The sequence below is a fragment of the Cornus florida genome, unplaced genomic scaffold (assembly GCF_030987335.1).
Source record: "Cornus florida cultivar Cherokee Brave unplaced genomic scaffold, ASM3098733v1 CherokeeBrave_3.0.0_Hap2_Chr08, whole genome shotgun sequence".
NCBI classification, from domain to species: Eukaryota; Viridiplantae; Streptophyta; class Magnoliopsida; order Cornales; family Cornaceae; genus Cornus; species Cornus florida.
This window is the reverse complement of record NW_026775578.1, coordinates 63,831,571-63,855,140: the sequence shown is the minus strand read 5'-3', so window position 1 is coordinate 63,855,140 and position 23,570 is coordinate 63,831,571. Positions and strand designations below refer to the sequence as shown.

At 35.1% G+C, this 23,570-nt stretch overlaps 4 protein-coding genes across 4 annotated transcripts; 2 read left to right on the top strand and 2 right to left on the bottom strand.

The window, feature by feature from the left end:
• The first annotated feature begins 858 nt into the window (after nucleotides 1–858).
• LOC132271894 (pentatricopeptide repeat-containing protein At1g31430-like) lies at nucleotides 859–3,944 on the top strand. The gene has a single exon (XM_059773401.1). The coding sequence runs from the start codon at nucleotides 1,099–1,101 to the stop codon at nucleotides 3,028–3,030; it is 1,932 nt and encodes a 643-aa protein (XP_059629384.1). The 5' UTR covers nucleotides 859–1,098; the 3' UTR covers nucleotides 3,031–3,944.
• Nucleotides 3,945–4,069: 125 nt separating this feature from the next.
• On the bottom strand, nucleotides 4,070–7,084 carry LOC132271895 (L-idonate 5-dehydrogenase-like). Its single transcript, XM_059773402.1, has 6 exons — nucleotides 6,889–7,084; nucleotides 6,258–6,325; nucleotides 5,887–6,123; nucleotides 5,018–5,308; nucleotides 4,618–4,805; nucleotides 4,070–4,498 (listed from the first exon to the last, which is right to left on the bottom strand). The coding sequence occupies exons 1-6, from the start codon at nucleotides 7,067–7,069 to the stop codon at nucleotides 4,306–4,308; spliced, it is 1,158 nt and encodes a 385-aa protein (XP_059629385.1). The 5' UTR covers nucleotides 7,070–7,084; the 3' UTR covers nucleotides 4,070–4,305.
• Nucleotides 7,085–8,736: 1,652 nt separating this feature from the next.
• LOC132271893 (sorbitol dehydrogenase) lies at nucleotides 8,737–12,549 on the top strand. Its single transcript, XM_059773400.1, has 6 exons — nucleotides 8,737–8,951; nucleotides 9,117–9,184; nucleotides 9,579–9,815; nucleotides 10,820–11,110; nucleotides 11,847–12,034; nucleotides 12,152–12,549. The coding sequence occupies exons 1-6, from the start codon at nucleotides 8,831–8,833 to the stop codon at nucleotides 12,342–12,344; spliced, it is 1,098 nt and encodes a 365-aa protein (XP_059629383.1). The 5' UTR covers nucleotides 8,737–8,830; the 3' UTR covers nucleotides 12,345–12,549.
• Nucleotides 12,550–13,934: 1,385 nt separating this feature from the next.
• Nucleotides 13,935–22,718, bottom strand: LOC132271892 (zinc finger CCCH domain-containing protein 48-like). The gene is made up of 9 exons (XM_059773399.1): nucleotides 21,880–22,718; nucleotides 21,574–21,669; nucleotides 20,949–21,038; nucleotides 20,711–20,812; nucleotides 20,121–20,267; nucleotides 19,858–19,977; nucleotides 19,699–19,758; nucleotides 14,550–14,647; nucleotides 13,935–14,415 (listed from the first exon to the last, which is right to left on the bottom strand). The coding sequence occupies exons 1-9, from the start codon at nucleotides 22,297–22,299 to the stop codon at nucleotides 14,274–14,276; spliced, it is 1,275 nt and encodes a 424-aa protein (XP_059629382.1). The 5' UTR covers nucleotides 22,300–22,718; the 3' UTR covers nucleotides 13,935–14,273.
• Nucleotides 22,719–23,570: the final 852 nt, after the last annotated feature.

The following is a 23,570-nucleotide window of genomic DNA, read 5'->3' as shown; positions in this document are numbered from 1 at the left end:
GAGTTCATAATTATCTTTTTATGCATAATGTCCTTTTTGAATTGGAACTGAATTGGAACCATCTTCCATTAAAGAACGTAAGCCTTCTTAATTAAAAGATTCGTCTTTCGTTTTCTTTTTCTTTTTCTTTTTCTTTTTTTTCCTTTTTTTTCTCTTTCTCTCTTCAGATTTTTTGAATCCCCAAACACCTTCTTTGCAAGTCTCATTGACGGCGGCACTAACAACGGGGGTGATGGTTGAGATGATTTTCTGAATCTCCAATCTTTTCTGAGTTTTGAATCCGTAACGATGTTGTCAACAACGAACCTAATCAAACATTAGGTTAAGTGTCAGTTTGTGTGGTGGGGTATATAAGCGTGGGTGTGTTTGGTGGTGTTTGGCATTTGGTTCAAGTAATACAAAATCTTTGTTCCCTTATTAGCTTAAGGGTAAAATTATCATTTTGCGTTTTACCACCTTTTTCCTTTTGTTTTTTAATTATAAAGTCAACTAATTATTCAATTTCAACAAAGTCTTTATCTGCACAAATTTTAAAATGTAGGGAAATTTATTAAACAATAATTGCACATATCCTCAAAGAAAATGGTATATACACATAGAGAGAGCCGTTAAAAAGAGAAATAAAAGATAAATAGGGTATTATATATAAAAATCAGAGAGGAGCAGTTTGGGAACACACAAAGGGTAAATTTGATAGTAAAAACTAAAAAAGGCTTTTAGGTCACATGACTCACACATGGCCTATAAAATGCACGTTTTTCATGTGAGAACCCTTAATGCACACTCTATTGGGTGTGGAATTTGAATATCAAATTGTTTGTTTTTTAGCAATTTTTTTAAATTACAGTTTTTTTTTGGCACTTCACCTAAAAAAATTAAAAGTAAAAATAAAATGACAAATAAAATGGTTAAAATAAATAAATACATAAATAAAAAAAGAAAGAGAGAGATATTAAATTTCGACTCTTTGTTAAGATGATTAATAATAATAATAATAATAATGTAAGAGTAAGAATGTTTGAGGGTGGAAGAATTGAGGGAGGCAAGAAGTTGAAAAAATAATTCTAAAACATTTCTATATATCTTTGAAATTAGTAGATGCAACAATATACTGTTAATTGTAGGGACAGTTATAGTCGATTTCTTTGGTCTCGGATCATCTATGTGCTGCCAATTCACTATATTTTTCTTGTATTCTTCATGAAACTCGCAGGACTCTTTCCTCGTTCCTCCACTTCTGCCACACCTAAATCTCAACCGGAGCGAGTTTTCAAGAACTTAATCTCCAATGACGCCATTGAAGAGCTTCATGCACACCTCATCAGAACCCAACGGCACACTGATTCAATTTCAATGTCAGCCGTCATTCGAGCATACGCTTTGTCTCCAACCAGTCTGGCCAAAGCCCATCTCGCTTTTGACCAAATCATACGTCCCGCTTTGCCAAATTGGAACTATATGATCCGTGGCACGTCACAGAGCGATCGACCCATTGAAGCAATTCGCATGTTTGATCGAATGCGAGGCCAAGGATTAGTTGGGGACAATCTGACCTTCATATTCGTCTTCAAGGCTTGCGGTCGAGTTTCAGATATTGTTCATGGACGGAAGGTTCATGTTCATGGTCTTAAACTCGGGTTTGAATTGTATCTTTATGTTTCTAATGCCTTGATTCATATGTATGCGTCCTGTGGTGATTTGGGTTCTGCTCGGAAATTGTTTGATGAAATGCCGGACAGAGACTTAGTCTCTTGGAACTCATTGATTTGTGGTTATAGTCAATGTAGGAGATATAAAGAAGTTTTGGGTCTTTTTGATGCTATGCGGGTTGCAAATGTCAAGGCTGATGGTGTGACAATGATGAAAGTTATATTAGCTTGTAGCCATTTAGGTGATAGGAAGATTGCAGATTCTATGGTTAAGTACATTGAGGATAATGATGTTGAGATTGGTGTTTACTTGGGGAATACTTTGATAGATATGTATGGACGGTTTGGCTTGGTGGGGTTGGCACGGGAAGTATTTGATCGAATGGAGGAACGAAAAACTGTCTCTTGGAATGCTATGATCATGGGGTATACAAAAGTGCGGGATTTAGTTGCAGCAAGGAAACTCTTTGATGGTATGCCGAAGAGGGATGTGATATCTTGGACTTCTATGATCACAGGTTACTCTCAAGCTAATCAATTTTCTGATGCAGTGAGGCTTTTTCGGGAAATGATGGTGGCTAAGGTTAAACCTGACGAAATTACAGTTGCTAGTGTGCTCTCTGCTTGTGCACATTTAGGCATACTTGATGTGGGCAAGGGAATTCATGACTATATTCGAGAAAATAATGTAAAAGAAGATGTTTATGTTGGGAACTCTCTGATAGATATGTACTGCAAATGTGGAGTAGTTAAGAGGGCATTGGAGGTGTTCCACAAGATGAAAGAGAAGGACTCTGTATCTTGGACCTCAGTCATCTCTGGCCTTTCTGTGAATGGTTTTGGTGATCATGCTATTGAGCTCTTCTCTCAAATGTTAAGAGAAGGTTTTCGGCCAACTCATGGAGCCTTTGTTGGGGTATTAGTTGCTTGTGTCCACGCCGGTTTGGTAGAAAAAGGATTGGAATATTTTAGAAGTATGGAGAACGATTATGGATTATTGCCAGAAATGAAACACTATGGGTGCGTGGTTGATCTCTTGAGCCGCTCTGGCAATCTAGATCAGGCATATGAGTTTATAAAGCAAATGCCTATGGCTCCAGATGTTGTAATATGGAGGATGTTATTGAGTGCTTGTAACCTTCATGGAAATGTGGCCCTAGCCGAGATAGCCACTAACAAGCTTCTTAAATTGGATCCTTGTAACAGTGGGAATTATGTTCTCTCATCAAACTCTTACGCCAGTGCAGATAGATGGGATGATGCAACAAAAATGAGAGAATTGATGGAGGATGGTGATGTGCAGAAGCCATTGGGTTGGAGCTCTATAGAAGTGGGTATATCATCTAACAGCTCTCAGGAACAGTGTCTTCTCCAATCTTGAAACAGAAATGAATACAGAAGCTGACACTGAAGGATTTTTCTATATTAACATGGTATACCGATGGTTATAGTAATACTGAACAGATGCGAGCAAAACGCTTGCAAAGTTGAATTGATACTTGCCCTCATGTTAAGGTCGGTAGTGGCTGCAGTGTGACTCTATTTGATGCTTTATGCAAGATTTAAATGTTACCCATGCCTGCATTGCGGTACTTCTGGGCCAGTGAATGGATGCGTCTTTTGTGTTGTGCATTCTTTGGCAGGGTAAATTATATTGGAGTTGCCTATCCCAACTTGATTGCAGTTTGTTACTTGGTCGAAGCTTTGATGGGTATGTGAAACAGCTTGTCAAGGTCCAGTACTCGGCAATGAGAAGTTTTGTATGTTTTTTAACCTAATACTGAGCTCTGCTTGCTTGGTATATTTATACAGATATTATCCAAAGACATTTAGAAGGCTATGAAAGCAGCTTTTGTTTTTGGTGATAGAACATGGGCTTGATGAACCGTAAGAGCTTTATCTGGAAAAGAATGCTGCTTGGTGGTTCAAGTTTGAAGTGCTTGATTGGACCATTCCTATTCAGACCTCGTTTTTTTCCTGGTCCCTATGTTGGATGCCCGTTGCCATTTTTTTCCCAGTGTTAATTCTCCGATATTGAATGCATATGCTCTCCAAGAACGAGATTAGATGTGGATATCATTTGTGGGCGATAAACAATACGATTCAAGGCAGAGATTAATCTGAGCTTGTGCTTGCGGAAACATATTAATCCAAGTGAAGGCTCAGATTAAGATTACAAGTTCAGAAAGAACACTGCATTGGTGTTCTAAGAAATTAAGCTGAAGCCAGGACAAGGTGATGGAAGATGCAGGTTGAATCCTAGTGTTGGTATTCTTGATAACAATGCTCCAACTCATGGTTCCACATAGAAAGAAACAAATCTGTATGCATTTATGATTGTTGCTGGTTGAAATAGCTCTGATTTGTAAATTTAATTTTGGCTCAATGATAGGGTTCAACAAATTTGAATAAATAGACACTTCCAATAACGAATTCATGTCATTTTTCTTTAAGTTTCCAGAAATACATATGTCCATGATCCAATTAGACATTTAGATCAGCTGAGTTTCTTTGCATAGACATTATTATCATCTTTTATTCATTTAGTTTTATATATTTGCTGATCCCAAAATGCAGAGAGTTTCCCAGACTATTTACATGACCTTATTGGCATTAACAGCCCCCAGCATATGCAACATTATTGAAGCTACATCTACTACAGATTGAACATGACCTTAATGGCATTACCACCCTGAGCACTGGTTTCAAAGGCTTCTTCAACATCCTCCTGGGTAAACCTGAACCTGTGGGTTATGAGGGGCTTCACGTCAATCTTACCGGTCCTCAGAAACTCGATGCAGAGAGGCCATGTGTTCCTATATCGAAATATGCCAATTATATCGATTTCCCTGTCACCCCAAAAGAAAAATTTTCAAAATACAATCACAACCAGAATCTCAATCTCAATCAAAAGCTACATCATAAGAACTTTGCAAACAGTGCATTAAGAAAATACTGTATGAAATACCTTGCGGCTGTTGGACAAAGAGGAACAGTCATCTCACTCTGGCCTAATCCCACAAGACACACTTTGCCACCACCTCTGGTGGCATTCAAAGTAGTTGACATGGTTTTGTCAAAACCAACACAATCAAAGCTTACATCAATACTGCTACCCATGGCGTTACGAATCTTTACTACTTCATCGGCTACATCCTGTAAACAAGTACACTTGCATAATGGACTGAAAATCTGTAGTGTATGAGATTGAACATTGAAATTAGAAATCTATGGCTAATTATCAATATTTTGATTCATTTTTCTCAGGCCCTGGACACTGGAATGAGTTCTTCCTGGTCACTGAAGTGACAACAAGACTTGCACAAGCTTAATTGAAGGGAAAGTAACTCTGCATAGCAGAGAAGAACCTTGATGTTTGCTGAAACTTGAATGATCTCATCTGCACCAAGATCTTTTGCAAATGACAAACGACGATCATCTATGTCAACAATGACAATTCTGGGAGCCCCGAAAGCACGAGCTGCCAGCATGGTGACAAGGCCTATAGGTCCTGCTCCCATGATTAGTACTTTTGTCTCTGGATTGATATTAGCACGGCGACAAGCATGAACGCCAACGCTGAGGGGCTCACACATTGCCCCTTCCTCCAAGCTCACATTGTCTGGTAGTTTAAAACAAAGATTTTCTGGATGCACCACCTGGTTCAAGAAGGTACTTTCTCAGCATTGCCCGTACTTTCCAAACACATTTTCAACTCAGGTTATAATTCTAAATTTACCTTGAATATAAATCTACATTGGTTTTGAATTATGACCCAAATTGCAGAGTTTAATACCAAGTTTCATCCCTCATTTTCATTTCAAGCTAACAAATAGGACTTCTAAATTGGTATTTTCCATCTAATAAAAGGTACATTGAAGTATGATAATGATGCTTGTAGTTCTTTTCTCTTTTATTCTTTTTTTTTTTTTTCTTGCCATGAAATACACTCGCACACACTTTTTTCCCGACTTCGAACCCTACTGTTCTCAAACTCTTTGAGAACGGAGAGGTTATATTATTGGGTTAGATGCTGTTTAGTTATGCATATGTCTAATAATTGGTCATGTCTAGGTTGTCTAATTATGAAGCAACTGGCTACACACACACACACCTATTAACATGGTAAAAATGAAATTGAGAATTTGGATAGTTCTTATCACAGAGTTGAGACCATTTTTTTGTCAAATAGACAAGAGAAGGTTATGCTCAACAAACAATGTAGTGTTCAATTTACTTGATTAGCAAGAACACCATTTGTTGGAGGAGAGCCAAAGAACTTCACTTCCGGGCACAGATTGTAGCGGCCATTCTTGCAAAGATGGCACCTCCTGCAGCTAATGCCAGGCTCCAACGCGACATGGTCGCCCACAACCAGAGACTTCACCTCACTTCCAACTTCTTCAATGACACCGGCACTTTCGTGGCCGATCACCATTGGCTTTTTGACAATGAAGTTTGCACATCTCATATTCTGAGAATAGAGTAAGACATCACTAAGAAAACATCTCTATCTGCTTTTAAAATTTTGTCAAGTTCAAAAAAATAAGGAAAATCAAATAGTGGTATAAATAAAGATATTTGAAGAGCATTCCCTCCAGTTTTTACCTTGAAGTGATGAACATCACTTCCACATATGCCAACAGCCTTCATCCTGACTTTGACATCATGGGGGCCTAAAACGTAACGTAAAATTACAAGCAATCACAGTTAAATTTTGTTATCCTTTGTTGATCATAATTGAAACTTATAAGGATAAATGCTTTTAAAAAAAAAAAAGGTTTTGCAAAGCATCTATGCAGATATGAGTAAGATTTGAGAGATCACTAGAAGAAGTCTAAAATATTTTTGTCTGTAATTAAGAATGCAAATCTGTTACAATATTTGATTGAGGCACCTCTGGGAAGTAATTTTCTTTTTCTTTTCTTTTTTTTTTTTCCCTTTAATTTGCTTTAGGTAGGTATTTAATATTTATCAATAGTAAGTAAACTAAGATGAATTACTCTGGTTGACCTTCTTTTTCTTAGGTTTAGCTCCTCTTGTGTATTAAACATTCCATTTTTTGTGGCCCGTACTAAAATAATGCTGTTCCTGCAACACTTACAATATATGTTTGAAATGATCATCATGACCTATCATTGCATAAACCTTACTTGTTATTATGGTGAAAATCAGCCTGTGATAATTTTTTTTACATTATTTAAAAAAAATTTTAAAAAAAAAAAAAAAATACCCTTACCAAGAGGAGGGAGATTGAAAGGTTGAATACTAAGTGTCTTGACACCAAGTAGCCAAACTGCCATGTTCTCCTTTTCTCCTGCATCCATGCCTTCCCCATTACTCTGTGACATTCTCTCCCTCTCTGTGTGCTCTGTGCGTGTGTGTGTGTGTGTTAAATTTCCCAAAATGGAGCCAATCATCTCTCTCAGCGCGTGTTGGGGTGGGGATGAGTTAAATTTGCTGATGATTGTTGTCCCTATCACTTGTTTTTCATTGTACTATATTCTGCCTACCCATATTCTATTATTGAGTCTATCCACCCAAGTCCAGCCACTATTTTGGATTAAATCTCCATACTATCCAAAATTTACATATTAATCTTATACTGCGCACCCCACAGTATGGTGGTGTACATTAGGAAGGTGAAAATCGCTTCACTTTCTTTGTAAAAACCACACTTCACGTGCGGTGATTTCTACTATTCGTGATATTGTGTTGTTGACACAAGAATAAATATAAAGTTCACTTTGTGATAGCTGTATATAAATGCACTAACTACATGTCAATATCGATAAAAAAAAAAATAATTATTATAATAATAAAAAACAGAGGTCTCTATTCAATTTTTGCATATGCTAAGTTCAAGTTCTAAGTGAGTGCCACGTCAGGTCAGATTATTCTCTCCCATTGGTTAGTATATTTACATAAACACCACTCGTTAATGGAAAGGGTAATTGTCAAAGATGTTTCCTTTCATTGCACAGGTATTTTAGAGCACCTACTTTGTATTTTCTGAGTTGAAAGAATTCAAAGGAAAATAGCATGAATTTATTAACTCTAGCAATAATATTTACCCTGTATCCATTGTTGATCATTGGTCTTTTGATAATTTAGTTTCACTATTAGATTTAAAAATTTAACTCTTCACTTCTTTCATTTGAATCCGATATGAAATAAATTTTTCTTATAATAATAGTCAAGTGCAAATAAATCACCTCATATGATTGGACAAAGTGAACCTAACTCCCTCTAAAGTGTTCTTCACCCTTTGCTATGCATTGTACTGTTCACTCCATGTAAAAGGATCTAAAATCTACCTCACAAATTAACAAATTTTTTAAGTTTCATTTCATTTCAACACTGTAAAATTAAGTAAAAATTGATGAAACATTAATCCAATAAGTCTTGCCTTCATTGAAAATTTTATTTCAGATGCTGAAAAAAGATTGCATAGGACAATTATAATTTCAATTTCAATTTCATTCTTTAAATGATTACGAATTTCATATCAGAAAATTTACCTGAGATCACATCATTGGATAAGAATAAATAATTAACTGACGTAACTTAACAAGTAGTTGTGGCAACTTAAAACAATGGAATAAAATTATAAAAAGGATTAAATATGATTAAAATTTCTCTCTTTTAAGTATTTGTGTTTATCTCAACGTTTTCCATAACAAAAATCGGTGGACATAAATTTTTTTTTTTTTTTTTTTTGAAAAGAAGTAGATATTTCCGAATACCAGTTGACCCCACAGGACACGAAAGACAGCACTAGAGTAAATCAGAGACACCACCTGAAATTTGGGCCGTTGATATGGCTGAAATTAATTGGTGGCAATTACTTTTCCCCTTTATCGAGAAAAATAAATAATAAAAAGAAATAAATAAATACTTGTAATTGGTGACAAAAGGACAGCAATTTGGATGAGAATCAAAATCCCCCAAACAAATCATTTTAATATAAAAAAACCAATCAAGCATAAAAGACAAAGTACTTGATGCTTATCCAACGTTAGCCTGTCCAGGCTGTCCCACACGCACAATCTCCATCACCCTTAACTCTTCATCTCGTATTCTATTCATTTTTTTCAAATCTGACTAAAACAATTGCTAAAGAATCCATCACCTCACCCTTCACAGTTCACTGGAAAAATTTAGAGAGACAGAGAGAGAGAATGGGTAAGGGAGGGATGTCTCATGGTGGTGGTGGTGGTGGTGGTGAAGAAGAGAACATGGCAGCTTGGCTAGTTAGTATCAATACCCTCAAAATTCAGCCTTTCAAGCTCCCTCTACTGGGTATTAATCTTCTCCTCTTTGTATCATTCTTTCTTTTCATGTTTATTATAATTAATTTATATTGTTATGTTCTTTTACTCATGGATTATTACACTTTATAGTTTAATTTGTTGCTTTATATGTTCCAAAGTTCATCTATTTCTGTTAATTCTATCTATTTTATAGGCCCCCATGATGTTAAAGTAAGGATGAAAGCTGTAGGTATTTGTGGAAGTGATGTTCACTACCTCAGGGTAAAACCTTCTTTTATATATATATATATATATATGTTTGTGTGTGTGTGTGTGTGTGTGTGTGAGATAGTTAAATGAATATGAAGCCTAAATCAATATGAAAAAATAGAAAGAAAAAAAAAAAAATTAATGGGATTAATTAATCCCATTAATTAATATGTGATGTTCACTACCTGAAAGCGAAACCCTCTTAACCTTATTCATGGATATATGTGTGTGTGTGTTTGTGATATTATCAATTTTCTATAGTTACAATGAATATTTTGTTCTCCTATATTTTGTGATTTTAGATAAGAGTAATTCAATATGAAAAATTTAGAAAAAATAGTGGGATTAGTGAAAATTGTTTTATCAAACAGTATACTGACATAGTTAATGTTTTGCATAATTTCAGACCTTAAGATGTGCAGATTTTATTGTTAAGGAGCCAATGGTAATTGGGCACGAGTGTGCCGGGATCATAGAAGAAGTTGGGAGTGATGTGAAATCGCTGGCTCCGGGTGATAGGGTGGCACTGGAGCCCGGCATCAGTTGCTGGCGATGCAGCCTTTGCAAAGAAGGCAGATACAATCTGTGCCCTGAGATGAAGTTTTTCGCGACTCCTCCAGTTCATGGTTCACTTGCCCATCAGGTAACTGAAATGTGTAGTGTTTGTATAATGTTCTTGGATTTTATGGTCAGTTGATCTGTTAGTTAAATTGAATTAGGTTTTGGAGCAGCATAATCCAAATTCTATTGTCCTTAGTATTTTACGGACAGTCCAAGTCTCAAATGGATTAGGTAATTGAGGGCTAGCATAAATCTTTTGGCACACTTCTATATTCAAGTAAAAAATTGTTGCATATCACACCGGGGGTAATGAAAAATAAGCAAGGGCACCATAGCATCAAGGCATGGATGTGGTGAAAAATGAGCAAGGGTTCTTATATTTATCTGAACGAGGACGAGCAAAGGTAAAGAGACAGTCCAGAATAATAGACTTAATTTACAACTGGGGAGAAAATTGATATTTTGGAGAATAGAGTTGATAAATACTTTGATTAGAAGGTACAAGAAACTGAGTAGATAAGAGAGAGAGGAAGAGAAAGTAAGGACTAGATATAAATTCTAATAGATATATATATATATATATATATATATATATATTGAAAAAAAAATAATTCCTCTGAACCCTATAGGTTTACATCTATCAAACAATCTATCTGTAAACTCCACATAGCCAATCCTCATATATTCTATGGGAACACCATTTCCATTATCTACCTCCTTGTGAATAAATGTGTTGAAAAATGGGCAAGGGTTCTTATATCTATTAGACTGGTGTAGATGTATGGGGCATAATACCGGGCAGCAAAGAGACATTATGTTGATGGAATGGGTGCGGTACGAATGTGGATGTTGAGAGGGCTGTGTTAGTGTTTAGTAAGACAAGAAAATGTAAAATTTAGACAATAGCAGTACCAATTTAAGTATCTTAGCAGAGTTTGGAATAAAGTATGAATATTTTGGGACATATGCATAGGATCAAGAGTGCTTTCCTTTTGTCTGAATGTGGATGAATTAAAGTTATTATGTGATTTTAACAATTTTGACAAATAAAGGCAGTATTAAGGTGTTAATTTTTCATGTAAACAGGTGGTGCATCCTGCAGATCTGTGTTTTAAACTGCCTGACAATGTGAGCTTGGAGGAAGGGGCAATGTGTGAGCCCCTGAGTGTTGGTGTCCACGCTTGTCGCCGTGCTAATATTGGACCCGAGACAAATGTATTGGTTATGGGAGCAGGACCCATTGGGCTTGTGACATTGCTCGCAGCTCGTGCTTTTGGAGCTGCCAGAATTGTGATTGTGGATGTGGATGATCATCGTCTTTCTGTTGCAAAGGATCTAGGTGCAGATGGGATTGTCAAAGTTTCAACAAATATACAGGTTTATACAATTTATTTGAAATGTTTGCCTAGAATTTGTGAAAAGTATGCAATGTGAAAGATCTCGCGAAAAGCTCCTTCATTGACATGCCTAATTTTTCTCATACTTATTCTGTGTATAATTCTAAATGCCAACAATAATCTGACACATCAATGCCAGTTCAGTTCTTCCCTGTTCAAGTTACTACATACATTTTTCATGCCGCCTTTTAGTATTCTGAAAATCTAATTACTAAAGATGTTTCCCCTTTGATTTGTGACTCAAGAAAAAGTTGATTGATAGTAGTGTTCTAATAGAAATATCCCTGAAACTGTTTTAAGAAGCCTGTAACACACTCTAAATTCATATTTCTTCTTCTTGTGAAAAGACATATGAAGCCCCTATGCAAAGATTCTATAGGTAACAACTTCTCTTCTCTAATTTTACTTCCTGATCGAAGGTGCTCGTCTTGACATCATTTGTTCTGTTCCACAACCTCTCATTTTTGTTGGGTTGTAATGTAAATCATGTATGATTTGGCTAGTTGTAAATAGCCCCAGGGCTATGGAACAAAGAATTATCCCGGACCTACACTGAGGTATGGATGGCGATTCTCAAGTATCCCGAAACAGAATGTGATACATAGAATGCAATAGAAACAAGGGTTACTTACCTACTCTTAAACGCGACATCTAGTTTAATTTCAGCGGTAATTCTTTCACATTTGCCATTTCTTGAGAGAATAAGTGTCCTACAGGATGTAGCTGAAGAAGTGGAACAGATCCGTAGAGCTATGGGAGCTGCAGTGGATGTGAGCTTCGATTGTGCTGGCTTTAACAAAACCATGACAACAGCTCTGAGTGTCACTAGTGCAGGCGGCAAAGTTTGCCTCGTGGGAATGGGTCATAGCGAGATGACTGTCCCTCTCACTCCAGCTGCTGCGAGGTATTTGAGTCCTTTGTTCTTTTTTCTTTTTATCTTAGTTGAAATCATGATCACAAATTTGACGTCTGAAGATTATGCTCGGGGTTGCTAACAACCGTGATTTTTAATTAAATTCAGGGAGGTTGATGTTATAGGCATTTTCCGCTACAAGAATACATGGCCGCTGTGCCTCGAGTTTCTGAAGAGTGGTAAGATTGACGTGAAGCCCCTTATAACCCATAGGTTTGGTTTCTCTCAGAAGGAGGTGGAAGAAGCATTTGAAACCAGCGCTCGTGGTGGTAATGCCATCAAGGTTATGTTTAATTTGTAGAGTTGGCTCTACAATTTAAACAGAAGATGAGAATAGAAAAAAATAAAAAATAAAATAAGTGAAAAACAGAAGATGGGATAGAAAAATGGTGTATGCTATGTTTAAACAAATAAATGCTTGCTTATGTATCCAATATTCACATCTGCTGACATAGAATTATTATATTTTCTATATTTTTAAATTTCAGTCCTTTTTATTATTATTATTATTTTTTTTTTTTTTTTTTGTTTACGCTAAGTATATGTATATTATGTGGTAATCAATTTATGTTTCTTTTTATGTTCTTGTCCTTCAAATTAATAACGAAAATATTTCTTGCAAATTAGTGAAAGATTCATCAGAATCCCTACTACATTCTTAGAAAAGATTCATAATTTCGTGATGTTTGGGAATTCATTTGATAATAGGGAGACAGGAGCTTGATCACTTTCATCCGCATGTTAATAAGGTAAACTTCAAGGGTGTAGTGTAATTAACACTTATTATTATTATTATTATTATTATTTTCTACTGATTATTATTAAATAAGTTTTTAAATGTAATGTATATCATTCTTTAATTAGATTTTAAAATTTTTTAAAAAAAAAATAATAAAAACTCTTTTTTAAAAAATAAATATGTAAATATGTGATAGAGTTTTATAGAAACTCTCTTCTAAAAACTGTTTTTTTAAAAAAAAAAATATATATATATATATATATATATATATATATATATGTAAATAACTCTTTTGAAAAGAAAAAATATGTAAATATGTAAATATGTGATAGAGCTTTATAGAAACTCTCTTCTAAAAATTGTTTTTAAAAAATAAATAAATATGTGATAAGAGTTTTATAGAAACTCATCTAAATAAAAAACTATTTTGAAAAAAATAAATATGTAAATATGTGGTAGAGTTTTATAGAAACTCTTATCTAAATAAAAAAAACCTCCTTTGAAAAAAAAATATATATATATGTAAATGTGGTAAAGAGTTTTATAGAAACTCATCTAAATAAAACCTCAATAAAAAAAATTAAAATGTGATAAGAGTTTTATAGAAACTCTCTTCTAAAAAGTCTTTTAAAATATATATATATATATATAAATATAGGATAGAAAGGATAGAAATTCAATATTGGATGGAAATTGTTGTACTTTTAATAATAGTATTGACAAGTTTCAGTGCACAGATGACTCATTCATACATGTGATCCTTGAAACTTATGCCATGTACGAAACTGTAGGTATGTGGGCGTGTATTTAGTCTCATTTCAACTAGCTCATCTACATGTAATGCATATGCATATTTTTATACATGTATTGGACAGTTTTTATACATGTATTGGACAGTGAACAAAACACTGAAGATTCACACAGGCACATTACATATTAAACAGAGAACATTCCAAAGCCTAGCCTTGAGGAAAACAGAAATAAAAAGACCATTACATAAAGAAGTGGAAACCGCTCCTGTAAATTTGATGATCTAATAACAAGATTGGTTAGAAACATACTTGCTTTCTGTTCATTACATGCTCACCAGCCACAAAAAATCGATCATAAAAGAAAAATAAGCACTTCAAAACTAGGCTAACAAGTCTATAATTTCATCAGAAAGCAACTTTATATTGTGCAAACACTGGGAATTCTGGAACATTTACAAACTCAGATGTAGTCACAGAAATACCACAGTGCAAGCGTAGCACGAACAAATGCAAGGGACACAAATCTTTACTGACCAGAAAGTCTCTCTTCTACAATTACAGTACATGCTAAAGCAGTTGCCAATGGTTTTTATGAGACTAAAAAACTAACAATATAGACTCAAAACTGTTACCGACATTTTAGGATATCTTCCATAAGCTGCACCTTATAAAGAAGAATCAAAATAAATCAGAAAAGAAATACATCATGGTTAACATAAATGTAATTTATTGCAGTTCATCAAGCAGCGGGAGTTGGTTCAGCCAACCACTTCCATACTCTCACTTGACCGGTTCCATCACCAGTAAAAAACAGACCACCAGGACCTATCTGTATGGATCGAATCTCCTGCTTTGCATATATCTTGCCCCTCTCAGAAAAACTATATCAAGTAAAACAGAACTCCATTTAAAATGGAAAAAGTAGAAAGTACGAGAATTTATAAAAATTGAACATGAAAGGAACATGTGAATTTACATCTGATACAATAATATAAAATTGAATATAGAAACTTACGATGGCAAGTCATAGGCACGGACAGAATTGTCATTGCAAGCGCACAGCAAGACCGGCTTGCCTTCTGAATCGTGCATCCCACAGAGGGTGAGCAAGCCCTGTACCAGGCAGGTCAAACAATTTAACATCATGTTTATTTCTAAGAACATACTTAAAGACGATTATTTTTAAAACAGAACTGCAATATCAAGACTTTGACAGACAGCAAACGTATCAGCCAACTGTATTAACAATGATGCGCTTGTACCACTTTGGAGATTCCTACATATTCCATGGAACATGGTCAGAGATTCCTACATATTCCATGGAACATGGTCATCTCTTCTACCATAAGAAATTAAAGTACCTCAAAATCCTAATCATGTGATGGAAAGCCATTAGGACCAAACAGATTGTCCACTGCCTCAAAACTAGGACAAAAGCTCAGATTCCATAATAGCACAAATAACAATGCCTAATAGCACAAATAACAATGCCCAGATCAATTCTACCCATTAAACAAATGCAATATTGTGTTTTCACATGACTCAAAAAAGGCCAAGGATGGAAATGCTGACAATCTTTTCCTCCCATTACCGGGTGGCATGAGCAAATGCATATCTGAAAAACCTACTTGACCATATATTTGGTTTGTCAACAGCATGCCAGATAGTTGATTTTACAAACCAAAAGTGTATTTTATTTGAACCTAGTAAGGTTCTTCAGTTGGACAATTAAGGTTTGGCGGCATTAGGTCAGCTATCTGATATACAGGTGAGAATCTCCATTAGCCAAACATCAGATGATACAGAGACTTCTCCAACTTCAATCGGGTTATGAGGGCAACACAAAGGTAACAGAAGATCGACATCACCCATAAGTAAAAAGACCCACGCCTTGATTATTTATTTCTCAGCACAAAATTTAGAAATCAGCTTCAAGATTAACTACTCCCACCTCCAAACAGAACAATCCCAGCCAGGTACAGAGTGACCAATCATATCAATGGGGTCGGCCACATGTATTCTCTTTTTCCATTCTTTTCTATTACAAGCCATCTCTCCTGCAATATTTAACTTGTTAAAATCATTTCTAATAATTTCATCCCGTGTTAATATCATTTTCCCACACCCTCTCCTACCTTCTTTGCAAATAAGTCTTCCTCTTCTTACCAGTGCATCAATAAGTAAGTATTTTTTGTACAAGTCCATAACACCTAAATTTACTCTCTCATCTTATCACTAAAGGTGCTACTCTTAATGTCTCCCTCACATTTTGATTAGTAACCAAAACCTATTACTACGGTTCCAGACTAGATTTTTTAATTCTGCTGATAGAGATTAGATAAAGCAGAGTAGGGAGGACTGCTATAAACTTGTGGCTGACTATTTTTTTTAAAATAGACTAAGCTCAGGAAAGATTGTTGCAGATTGGTGTGATCTCATAAGTTAGCCATAATTTTTTATAGAGAGAAGGTTATCATCTGTTTTAAAGTGTTCTTTCACCTCCAGAGTATGGCTGTGTCTCTTACCCAAATGCCATTTTCCATGCTGGTGATCCAAATTATATCATTTCTTGGGCTGTGGAGCACATTATAGGTAAAACATTTCACAGAAGTTTTCAGAGTGCTTCTTGCAGCCACTGCATATTCTTTAAGGCTGAAACGAAATTGAAGGCTATAGTGATAAACAGGATGTCAACTGCATCAGTAGAGATATTGTCACTGTGTTCATTAAAAAAATGCCTTCTTTCAGAAGAGTTGTGAAACCGCAACAAGACAAACCAAACCCTCATAGTTCGCCTTACCCAGTCTCATCATACTTCTTTCACAATATCTATACACAGTACCCAAATAAGTTACCAACACACTCAGCAACAAGAAAAACCAAACCTCCATTGTTCTCTTTACCCGCTCAACAAACTTCCTCCACAACATCTTTTTTTTTTTTTTAATAAATAAGCAAATTCAATAAAAAGCGTTCAAAAGGGGAACGCATACATGAGTAACAAAAGGATCCTATGGACCCAAAGAAGAAATCAAATCAATTGTCTCCTCCGGGGAGGAACAATGCCTTCCGGAACCCCAAAAGCATAAAGATGTAATAAAAGTTGACTTAAGAACCACAATCGAGGATTCCACTCCTTCAAAGGATCTTTTATTCCGCTTCCTCCATAGACACCACCATAAACACAACGGCGCCATCCTCTAAAACCCACGAGCATGACCTCCCACAAAGCATCCTCTCCAAGCCTCAATCAATCCTCTCGTAGATCTAGGCATCACCCACGACACCCCAAACATGCCTAACAATAGACACCAACAATCAAAAGCCACTGGACAGTGCAAAAGAAGATGATCCACCGATTCTCCATTACATTTAAAAGAAGATGTCTTCCACAACATCTTGACACACAAGTTAAAAGATTTTCTCAAGTTCAAATCTAAAACTCCCATTAAAGCCCTGATGAAGACCCTAAGGCTAGCCTAAGAACCTACACTAGACGTAGGCGGCTATCCTAAGCTGCAATGAGACAAGGATGAGGCTGCATTTAATGTTTTGCAGAGATATTTTTAGAAATTTAACTATGATACTTTTCGTGTTTTTTTTTTTTTTTTGTCATCAAGCTCTCTTAGATATTTTGTATTTCATATAATCAATTTTCTTTGAGACTGAATATCGACTCAGTTCAATTTTCCTCCCCCTGATTTCTTCTTAAGGGGAATGAGTAACCTTCTCTAGTGATCTTCAATATTTGGATGAAGGAATTCAAAATCGTCTTGAGAAAGAATAGTTTTTGCTTCTTCAAACAAACAGATTCTTTTATTTTTTTTGAATAGTGAAACAGGAAAAACATTTTTATTTTTTTTTTGACAAGTCAGGAAAATCATTTTCAATTAAATTAGCAATTTGAAGGAAATTGTCTATATTGTTCGGCCAAATTTTATTGGTTAAATTTCAGAGAAGCTAGATCCTTAAAGGAGAATCTAGCAAAAATTCTAATCAAGAAGCTACTGCTATGAAAAATGTACACTTCCCATATTGCCTGGAACATCTTATAAATACTAGCTAATAATATAGCTGAACAGAAAGCTACTATTAACCAATATATAGCCTTATGTTTCAGACGAACTGGTTGCTACGATTTTACTTTTGTACTTCCTTCATCAAAAATTTGTACATCCTTATGTTGATTAAAAATCAAATAAGACGTTCAGACAGATTCTCCTTAATGTTTCAATAATTTGGGTCTTCAGTTAATTTAATTTGCCAAAATCCTGATTCACACTCAAATTTACGATAAATTTTAGTACCTTTAGTTTGATTAAGCAGAACATCTTTTCCAGGTATAAAATACCCATCAAATTCAAGATGTTCATTTAGTCTTTTAAGTTAATGACGATTACAGCCTTTCCTTATCTTATCTTGCTATGATTTCTTACGATAAAGGCAGGACGGTTTTCAGTGAATTGCTAAATAACAGGAATCAAGTTTCATTTCTGTACCTTTTGTTTGAATCCTGATTCTAACTGAATCTTCAAGATTCAAATCATTTACAAAAAGAAATAATTTGGTATTATGTTGAAAAGAACTTGAATTTGGACATTTTATAGAAATCTTTTATTATTATTATTATCTATAATTTTCCTAGTTGCTCTAGTTAATCCTAAAAGAAGGTTACTTCTTCCCCTATAAGAAGTAACTTTGCTTTAGCCAGTTCTGCATTATTGGGAACATCTTCCACTAATTCCCATTCTTCCATGGATTTTAAGTATCAAATTAGACAAGGTTGATTAAATTGTTCTCTTTCTCGCCATCCAATGGTACTTGCAATCCAGAAGTAAAATATTTGGACCATCTATAATTTTTCAAGACCTTATATAGATCATGGTTTTTATCATTTCAAACATATATTGCAATGAAAAAAATATTTCAATTATTTATAATGTTTTTAAACAAAAATTTACATATTAATAATCCTCCCTGCATTCACGTGAACTGAAATTTCTGGTTCAACCACTGTCTGTTGGGAAATGTACGCACCCTATATCCATAACCATGACAGAATGACATGAATGTTCCTCACACATTGACTGTCCATGTAACTTAAGAGACCATTGGGAGTGAAAAGGGAACACTACAAAGTACATCGACTTATTAACTAAAGATAATATATATATATATAGATATATATTCTTAGTGGTCCTATAGTTCCATAAAAGATAGTTTGTCCTAAAGGATTTTTCTATGCATACAGCTCAACTTAACAAATCATTACACCCCAACCACATGGGATTAGCTAATAAATGATTTATTTCCACTCATTGCATGCTAGAGTTAAACCAACTATTAAATTCAGGATTATTATTTGTTTGAAAACAACCTCAAACTAAATTTATGTTCATGTAGACTAAAAAATGGGAAGTTTCAGTAGAACAACAAAACTACTCGAATAACTTAGTTTACACAACAAAGAAGTAATACTGAATTAAAAGTAAAAATTCACTCCTAATAAATAATAAACCTTACAAATTCAAATAAGAGAATATAAAAGGCCGTTATACACAGGAGTGACCAAAAAAAAAAAGACTTTAACACCAGGACCTAATAGCATCTTCAGGTTAATCAAGTACCAACGAACTTAGTAAATTTTTTTTTTTTTGATAAGTATGTATGTAAATATTCCTGGCATGAGCAACACCTTTTAATTTAATGTCATTGTCAAAATTAGAAGTCCTGCAAAAGGGGGGCCAGAAAGCTTGCCTAAAATTTTTAGTTTACACAACAAAGAAGTAATACTGAATTAAAAGTAAAAATTCACTCCTAATAAATAATAAACCTTACAAATTCAAATAAGAGAATATAAAAGGCCGTTATACACAGGAGTGACCAAAAAAAAAGACTTTAACACCAGGACCTAATAGCATCTTCAGGTTAATTAAGTAACAACGAACTTATGTAAATTTTTTTTTTTTTTTGATAAGTATGTATGTAAATATTCCAGGCATAAGCAACACCTTTTAATTTAATGTCATTGTCAAAATTAGAAGTCCTGCAAAAGGGGGGCCAAAAAGCTGGCCTAAAATTTTTTATTTTTTTTTTTATTTTTTTAACAGAAAGACACACACAAATATATATAAGACAATGGAGATACTTTAACATAAACTTACATGTTCTTCGTTGTGGGTGTATGTTACATCTAGGTTCCCACTCCCAGTAGCAACCCACACCTGCACAAACACGAAAAATTAAATGAATAAGTAACAGATGTTACAACCCATATAGGTGCAAGAATGTTATCATCATCATTATTAAGTAAAAACACAAACCTTTATTGTCTTGTCAAGTGAACATGATAATAAAAATTGATCCCAGCATAGAACAGACATTACAACTGAAGTATGCTCTGTCAGAGTCTGTACACACTCCAAGTTTTCAAGGCTCCATACCTATAAGCAAAAAGCAGATATGAAAACAAAATGTAAGAAATGACAAGTCTCGAGCAATATTACAATGATGCCCAAAGTCATCTAAAACCTCTTCTTAACAATCACAGATAACTGGGATGCATTTTTCACTATTACAAACTTACTCTTATAGAATGATCCATGGAACCAGAGTATAGCCTATTAGCTCCAACAACAAGTGTCACAACTGCCAGAGTGTGACCCTTAAGTGATGCAGCCTCTTCAAAGCAGTTGGTGGTTGCATTAAATCTCCATGCCAATATAGTTCCATCCTGCAGCAGAAGTTCTCCTTTCATGAAATGAAAAACATGCAAATGCCAGAGAAAGAAGGAACAAAAACTAAATTAAGCATGCAACGGATTTCGTTAGCAGGTTCCAAGTTGCAGAGGCACAATTCTAACTCCAGCAAGAGTCTAGGGCACTAGAGTCTCCAGATAACCATGATTTTTGGGAGAACATACATATAAGTATGCATGTATGTATTGTGGAAAACCTTAACTAACCAATACACAGCACAGTGACTTCCTATAGAAGTCGTTTTGTAGTAATTCATCCATGAAAACACAATAAATTGCAAAAGTTACACAGAGATCTGGTCCTCTTGAACTTGTGCAATCTATCACTAAAAACCCCTATACGATCAGGTAGACTATGTAAACAGAATAATACAGTAAACCAGAAAAACTAATACAATCTACTATGATAAAAAGAGTACCTGTGTACCCGCAAAGAGCAAATCATTCCCCACAACCAGGGAATAGACTTGTCCAACAGGTCCACTAAGATTTAGACCACTAGACGTTTGAGTATTCCATGCCTGCAATATCACCATCACAAGCCCAACAAACAGGAAAATAGCTTACTCCTGCAGCTTATAAGCTTAAAAGAAACAAAAACAATAAAAATGAACTAAGTCAAGACAAAAGGAACAAATTTTTTGTTTCACACCTTACCTTAACGAGATTTGGTAGGCCCACAAATACCCATGGCCCTTCACTGAGCATACAACCTACTTCACCACCCAAATTACTCACAGCGGCACACTACAGAAAACAAAGACACAACAATATATGAATGGAATACACCACAATCCATTTAGTAGCCAATAAAATCAAGGAAACGAAAATAAATATGATCCCATTTCTTTTTCAATATATATTCACACGTGGAAATTTGCTTTGTTTTATGAAAGACAAATACTCATAACAACTAAACTAACTGCGCTTTTGTGTGTTAGCTCCTGTTTCCAAGGTGTCATTCTTTTTTATTGTACTTATCTTAGCACGTATTTTAATTTCAATTTTCCAAAACAAGCACAAATTAGACATATTCTATTTTTATTCAAAATGCATGTTACGATGATGCACCAGACAGCCCTAATGAAATGAACCATGTTAGATGGATATGCAATTGTACATCCATAACTACAAGTTCCAACCAATCATAAGTCTAAAATTAAAAGCTTTAGTTTCTTTTCATCTCCAACATCTTTTCCACATCAAAAGAGCATTAAGTGATTAAAAGAAAATAAAAATAAAAATTTGGTCCAATAAAGAATCACAAAAGATGAACACCAACCTGCCCAGACTGGCAATCCCAGACCCTCATGGTCTCATCTTTACTCCCAGTATAAAGCTTATCGGACCCAGATGGCATAGTAATCCCGGTAACAACCTGTTCAATGCACCACTAATTAACCCAACTATTGCAGCAATACAAAGACAAAAAGTAATAATGCCAAGAATCAGTACCCCTTTCCAGATAAAGAATGTAAATTTCGTTAAAGAACAGCCCAACATTCATCAAATCCAAATCCCAGAAAAAGTTCAAAGTTAACAAATAAACAATTGAATTGACATATAAGTGTATAACAAACATCACCACCTTCTGATGTCCTTCAAGCTGTGTCAACAATGAAAAACAATCTCCAGTACTCCAAATATGCAAAAACCTGCACTTGTCCCCATAATTACAACTTCCCTGAAGCCAAAAATTACACACTTTCTCTGTCTTCTTCAGAACCCTATTGCCATGAACTCGCCCCCATGTCGAAGAATTGTTAAAATTAGTATTCCGCCGGATAAAATGCTGGTCGTCGGCAAACCCATGAGGCCGCTTCGACGTTCCTATTCCGTTGCTGATGGGCGGCTGTGATGGTTGCGCCGGCGTTAATTCTCTATGCAAGAAAGGACAGGGGAACCTACTGCACTTGCCTGCCCTCCAATGGTAACAAACCCTCTGGTTTTTGTTATCGCTTGAAGGCCCCAGACGTTGGAACACACGCTTGTTTCCCTCAACATCCATAATCAATCACTACAAATCTACAATCTTGTATATTTATCAAGATTACTCGATTCTTGGATCTTTGGATTGAGAACAATCGGAAGGTGGTATAGAGAGTTGTAACCACTTGGTATGAGAGATTGAAACAGTCGGTTGAATAGATACGATCATCACAGGAAGTGATTCAAATTAACGGCTTTGCGGTGTAGGAAGGCTCGAGATTGGACACTCAGATCGGGTTTGGCAAAAGTTTGTGTGTGTGTGCTATGGAGAGATGAGGGAATTTAGAGAGAGGAGAGAGTTTAGAGAGAGGAGATTCGGTTGTGATTTGGTGTTTTGATTTTTGAAAATGCAATCAGAAACCCTAATTTTTGCCTTAGAGGCAAAGTTAAGTCTTCCTCTGCGGGAGGACGAGCCAAGCAAATTATTAGTAATATTACAAGAAAGATCTCTGAACCTAAAATAAAAACAACTTGACAAGGTTTCCGCGTCAGCTTGATAACACTTTTTGCAAAAATTCACATTCACAATGAAAGTGGTCCTAACACTTTTTGCAAAAACATTGCTCACGTAAAAAAAAATTTTTAAGGTAAAATATTTTTTAATTTTTAATTTTTTGGTATTCGGTAAAGATCTACGTTCAAATTAAGGTCGAATTTATCGAACGAGATATGTAAAATAATTTGTCGAAAATTAATAGATAAATTATTTTTATTAAATTTTAGTATTTTTTTTCTTCGTAAATATTTTACGACAACCAAACACCATCAAATAAAAATATTTTCCTAAAAAATATTTTACATCCAAACAAACGGAGTCTTGGGATAAATTATATTGATACCATTCAAGGTTAGATCATATTTCTCCTAAATGAACATTTTGATTTTAATTTTTGCTTACATATTAATTTACTTTTTGGGCTCTTACCCATGCGAATTGACCATTTTACTCTTCATTTTTAATACAATTTAACACAAAATATAGATAATCTTAAAAGACAAAACAACTCCTATTTATCACTCAACTCCCACCAGATCACTGTCAATATCTCTCTCTCGCTCTAACTCCATAGTACTCATCATACACACAAAACCAAACACACAAACCGTTCAGTTTCTTAAACTTTTCCTTTCCTTTCCCTTTCCGCTCCACACATCTATCGCTCTGCATCTAACACATACAGAACCACGTGACAATGAAAACCTTTCAATAGAACCCTAACCACTAAGCATACACAACCACCATCAAACCTGTGACGGCCCAAGTTTTTAACTCGGTGCGTTAGTAATGAA

Bases quoted from the DNA above. Each gene is read 5' to 3' on its own strand.
- LOC132271894 (XM_059773401.1), top strand. From the start codon at position 1,099: ATGCAACAATATACTGTTAATTGTAGGGACAGTTATAGTCGATTTCTT.
- LOC132271892 (XM_059773399.1), bottom strand. From the start codon at position 22,299: ATGGATGTTGAGGGAAACAAGCGTGTGTTCCAACGTCTGGGGCCTTCA. The intron at 21,670-21,879 runs GTGGTGATGTTT...TGCATTGAACAG, and splicing joins AGCTTGAAGGACATCAGAAG to GTTGTTACCGGGATTACTAT. The intron at 20,268-20,710 runs GTACTCTTTTTA...CTTCTGCTGCAG, and splicing joins TGCTCTTTGCGGGTACACAG to GATGGAACTATATTGGCATG.
- LOC132271895 (XM_059773402.1), bottom strand. From the start codon at position 7,069: ATGATTGGCTCCATTTTGGGAAATTTAACACACACACACACACGCACA. The intron at 6,326-6,888 runs GTAAGGGTATTT...GTTACGTTTTAG, and splicing joins TTTCAATCTCCCTCCTCTTG to GCCCCCATGATGTCAAAGTC. The intron at 4,806-5,017 runs GTTCTTCTCTGC...ACTTGTTTACAG, and splicing joins AAGTTTCAGCAAACATCAAG to GATGTAGCCGATGAAGTAGT.
- LOC132271893 (XM_059773400.1), top strand. From the start codon at position 8,831: ATGGGTAAGGGAGGGATGTCTCATGGTGGTGGTGGTGGTGGTGGTGAA. The intron at 8,952-9,116 runs GTATTAATCTTC...TCTATTTTATAG, and splicing joins TTTCAAGCTCCCTCTACTGG to GCCCCCATGATGTTAAAGTA. The intron at 9,816-10,819 runs GTAACTGAAATG...TCATGTAAACAG, and splicing joins ATGGTTCACTTGCCCATCAG to GTGGTGCATCCTGCAGATCT.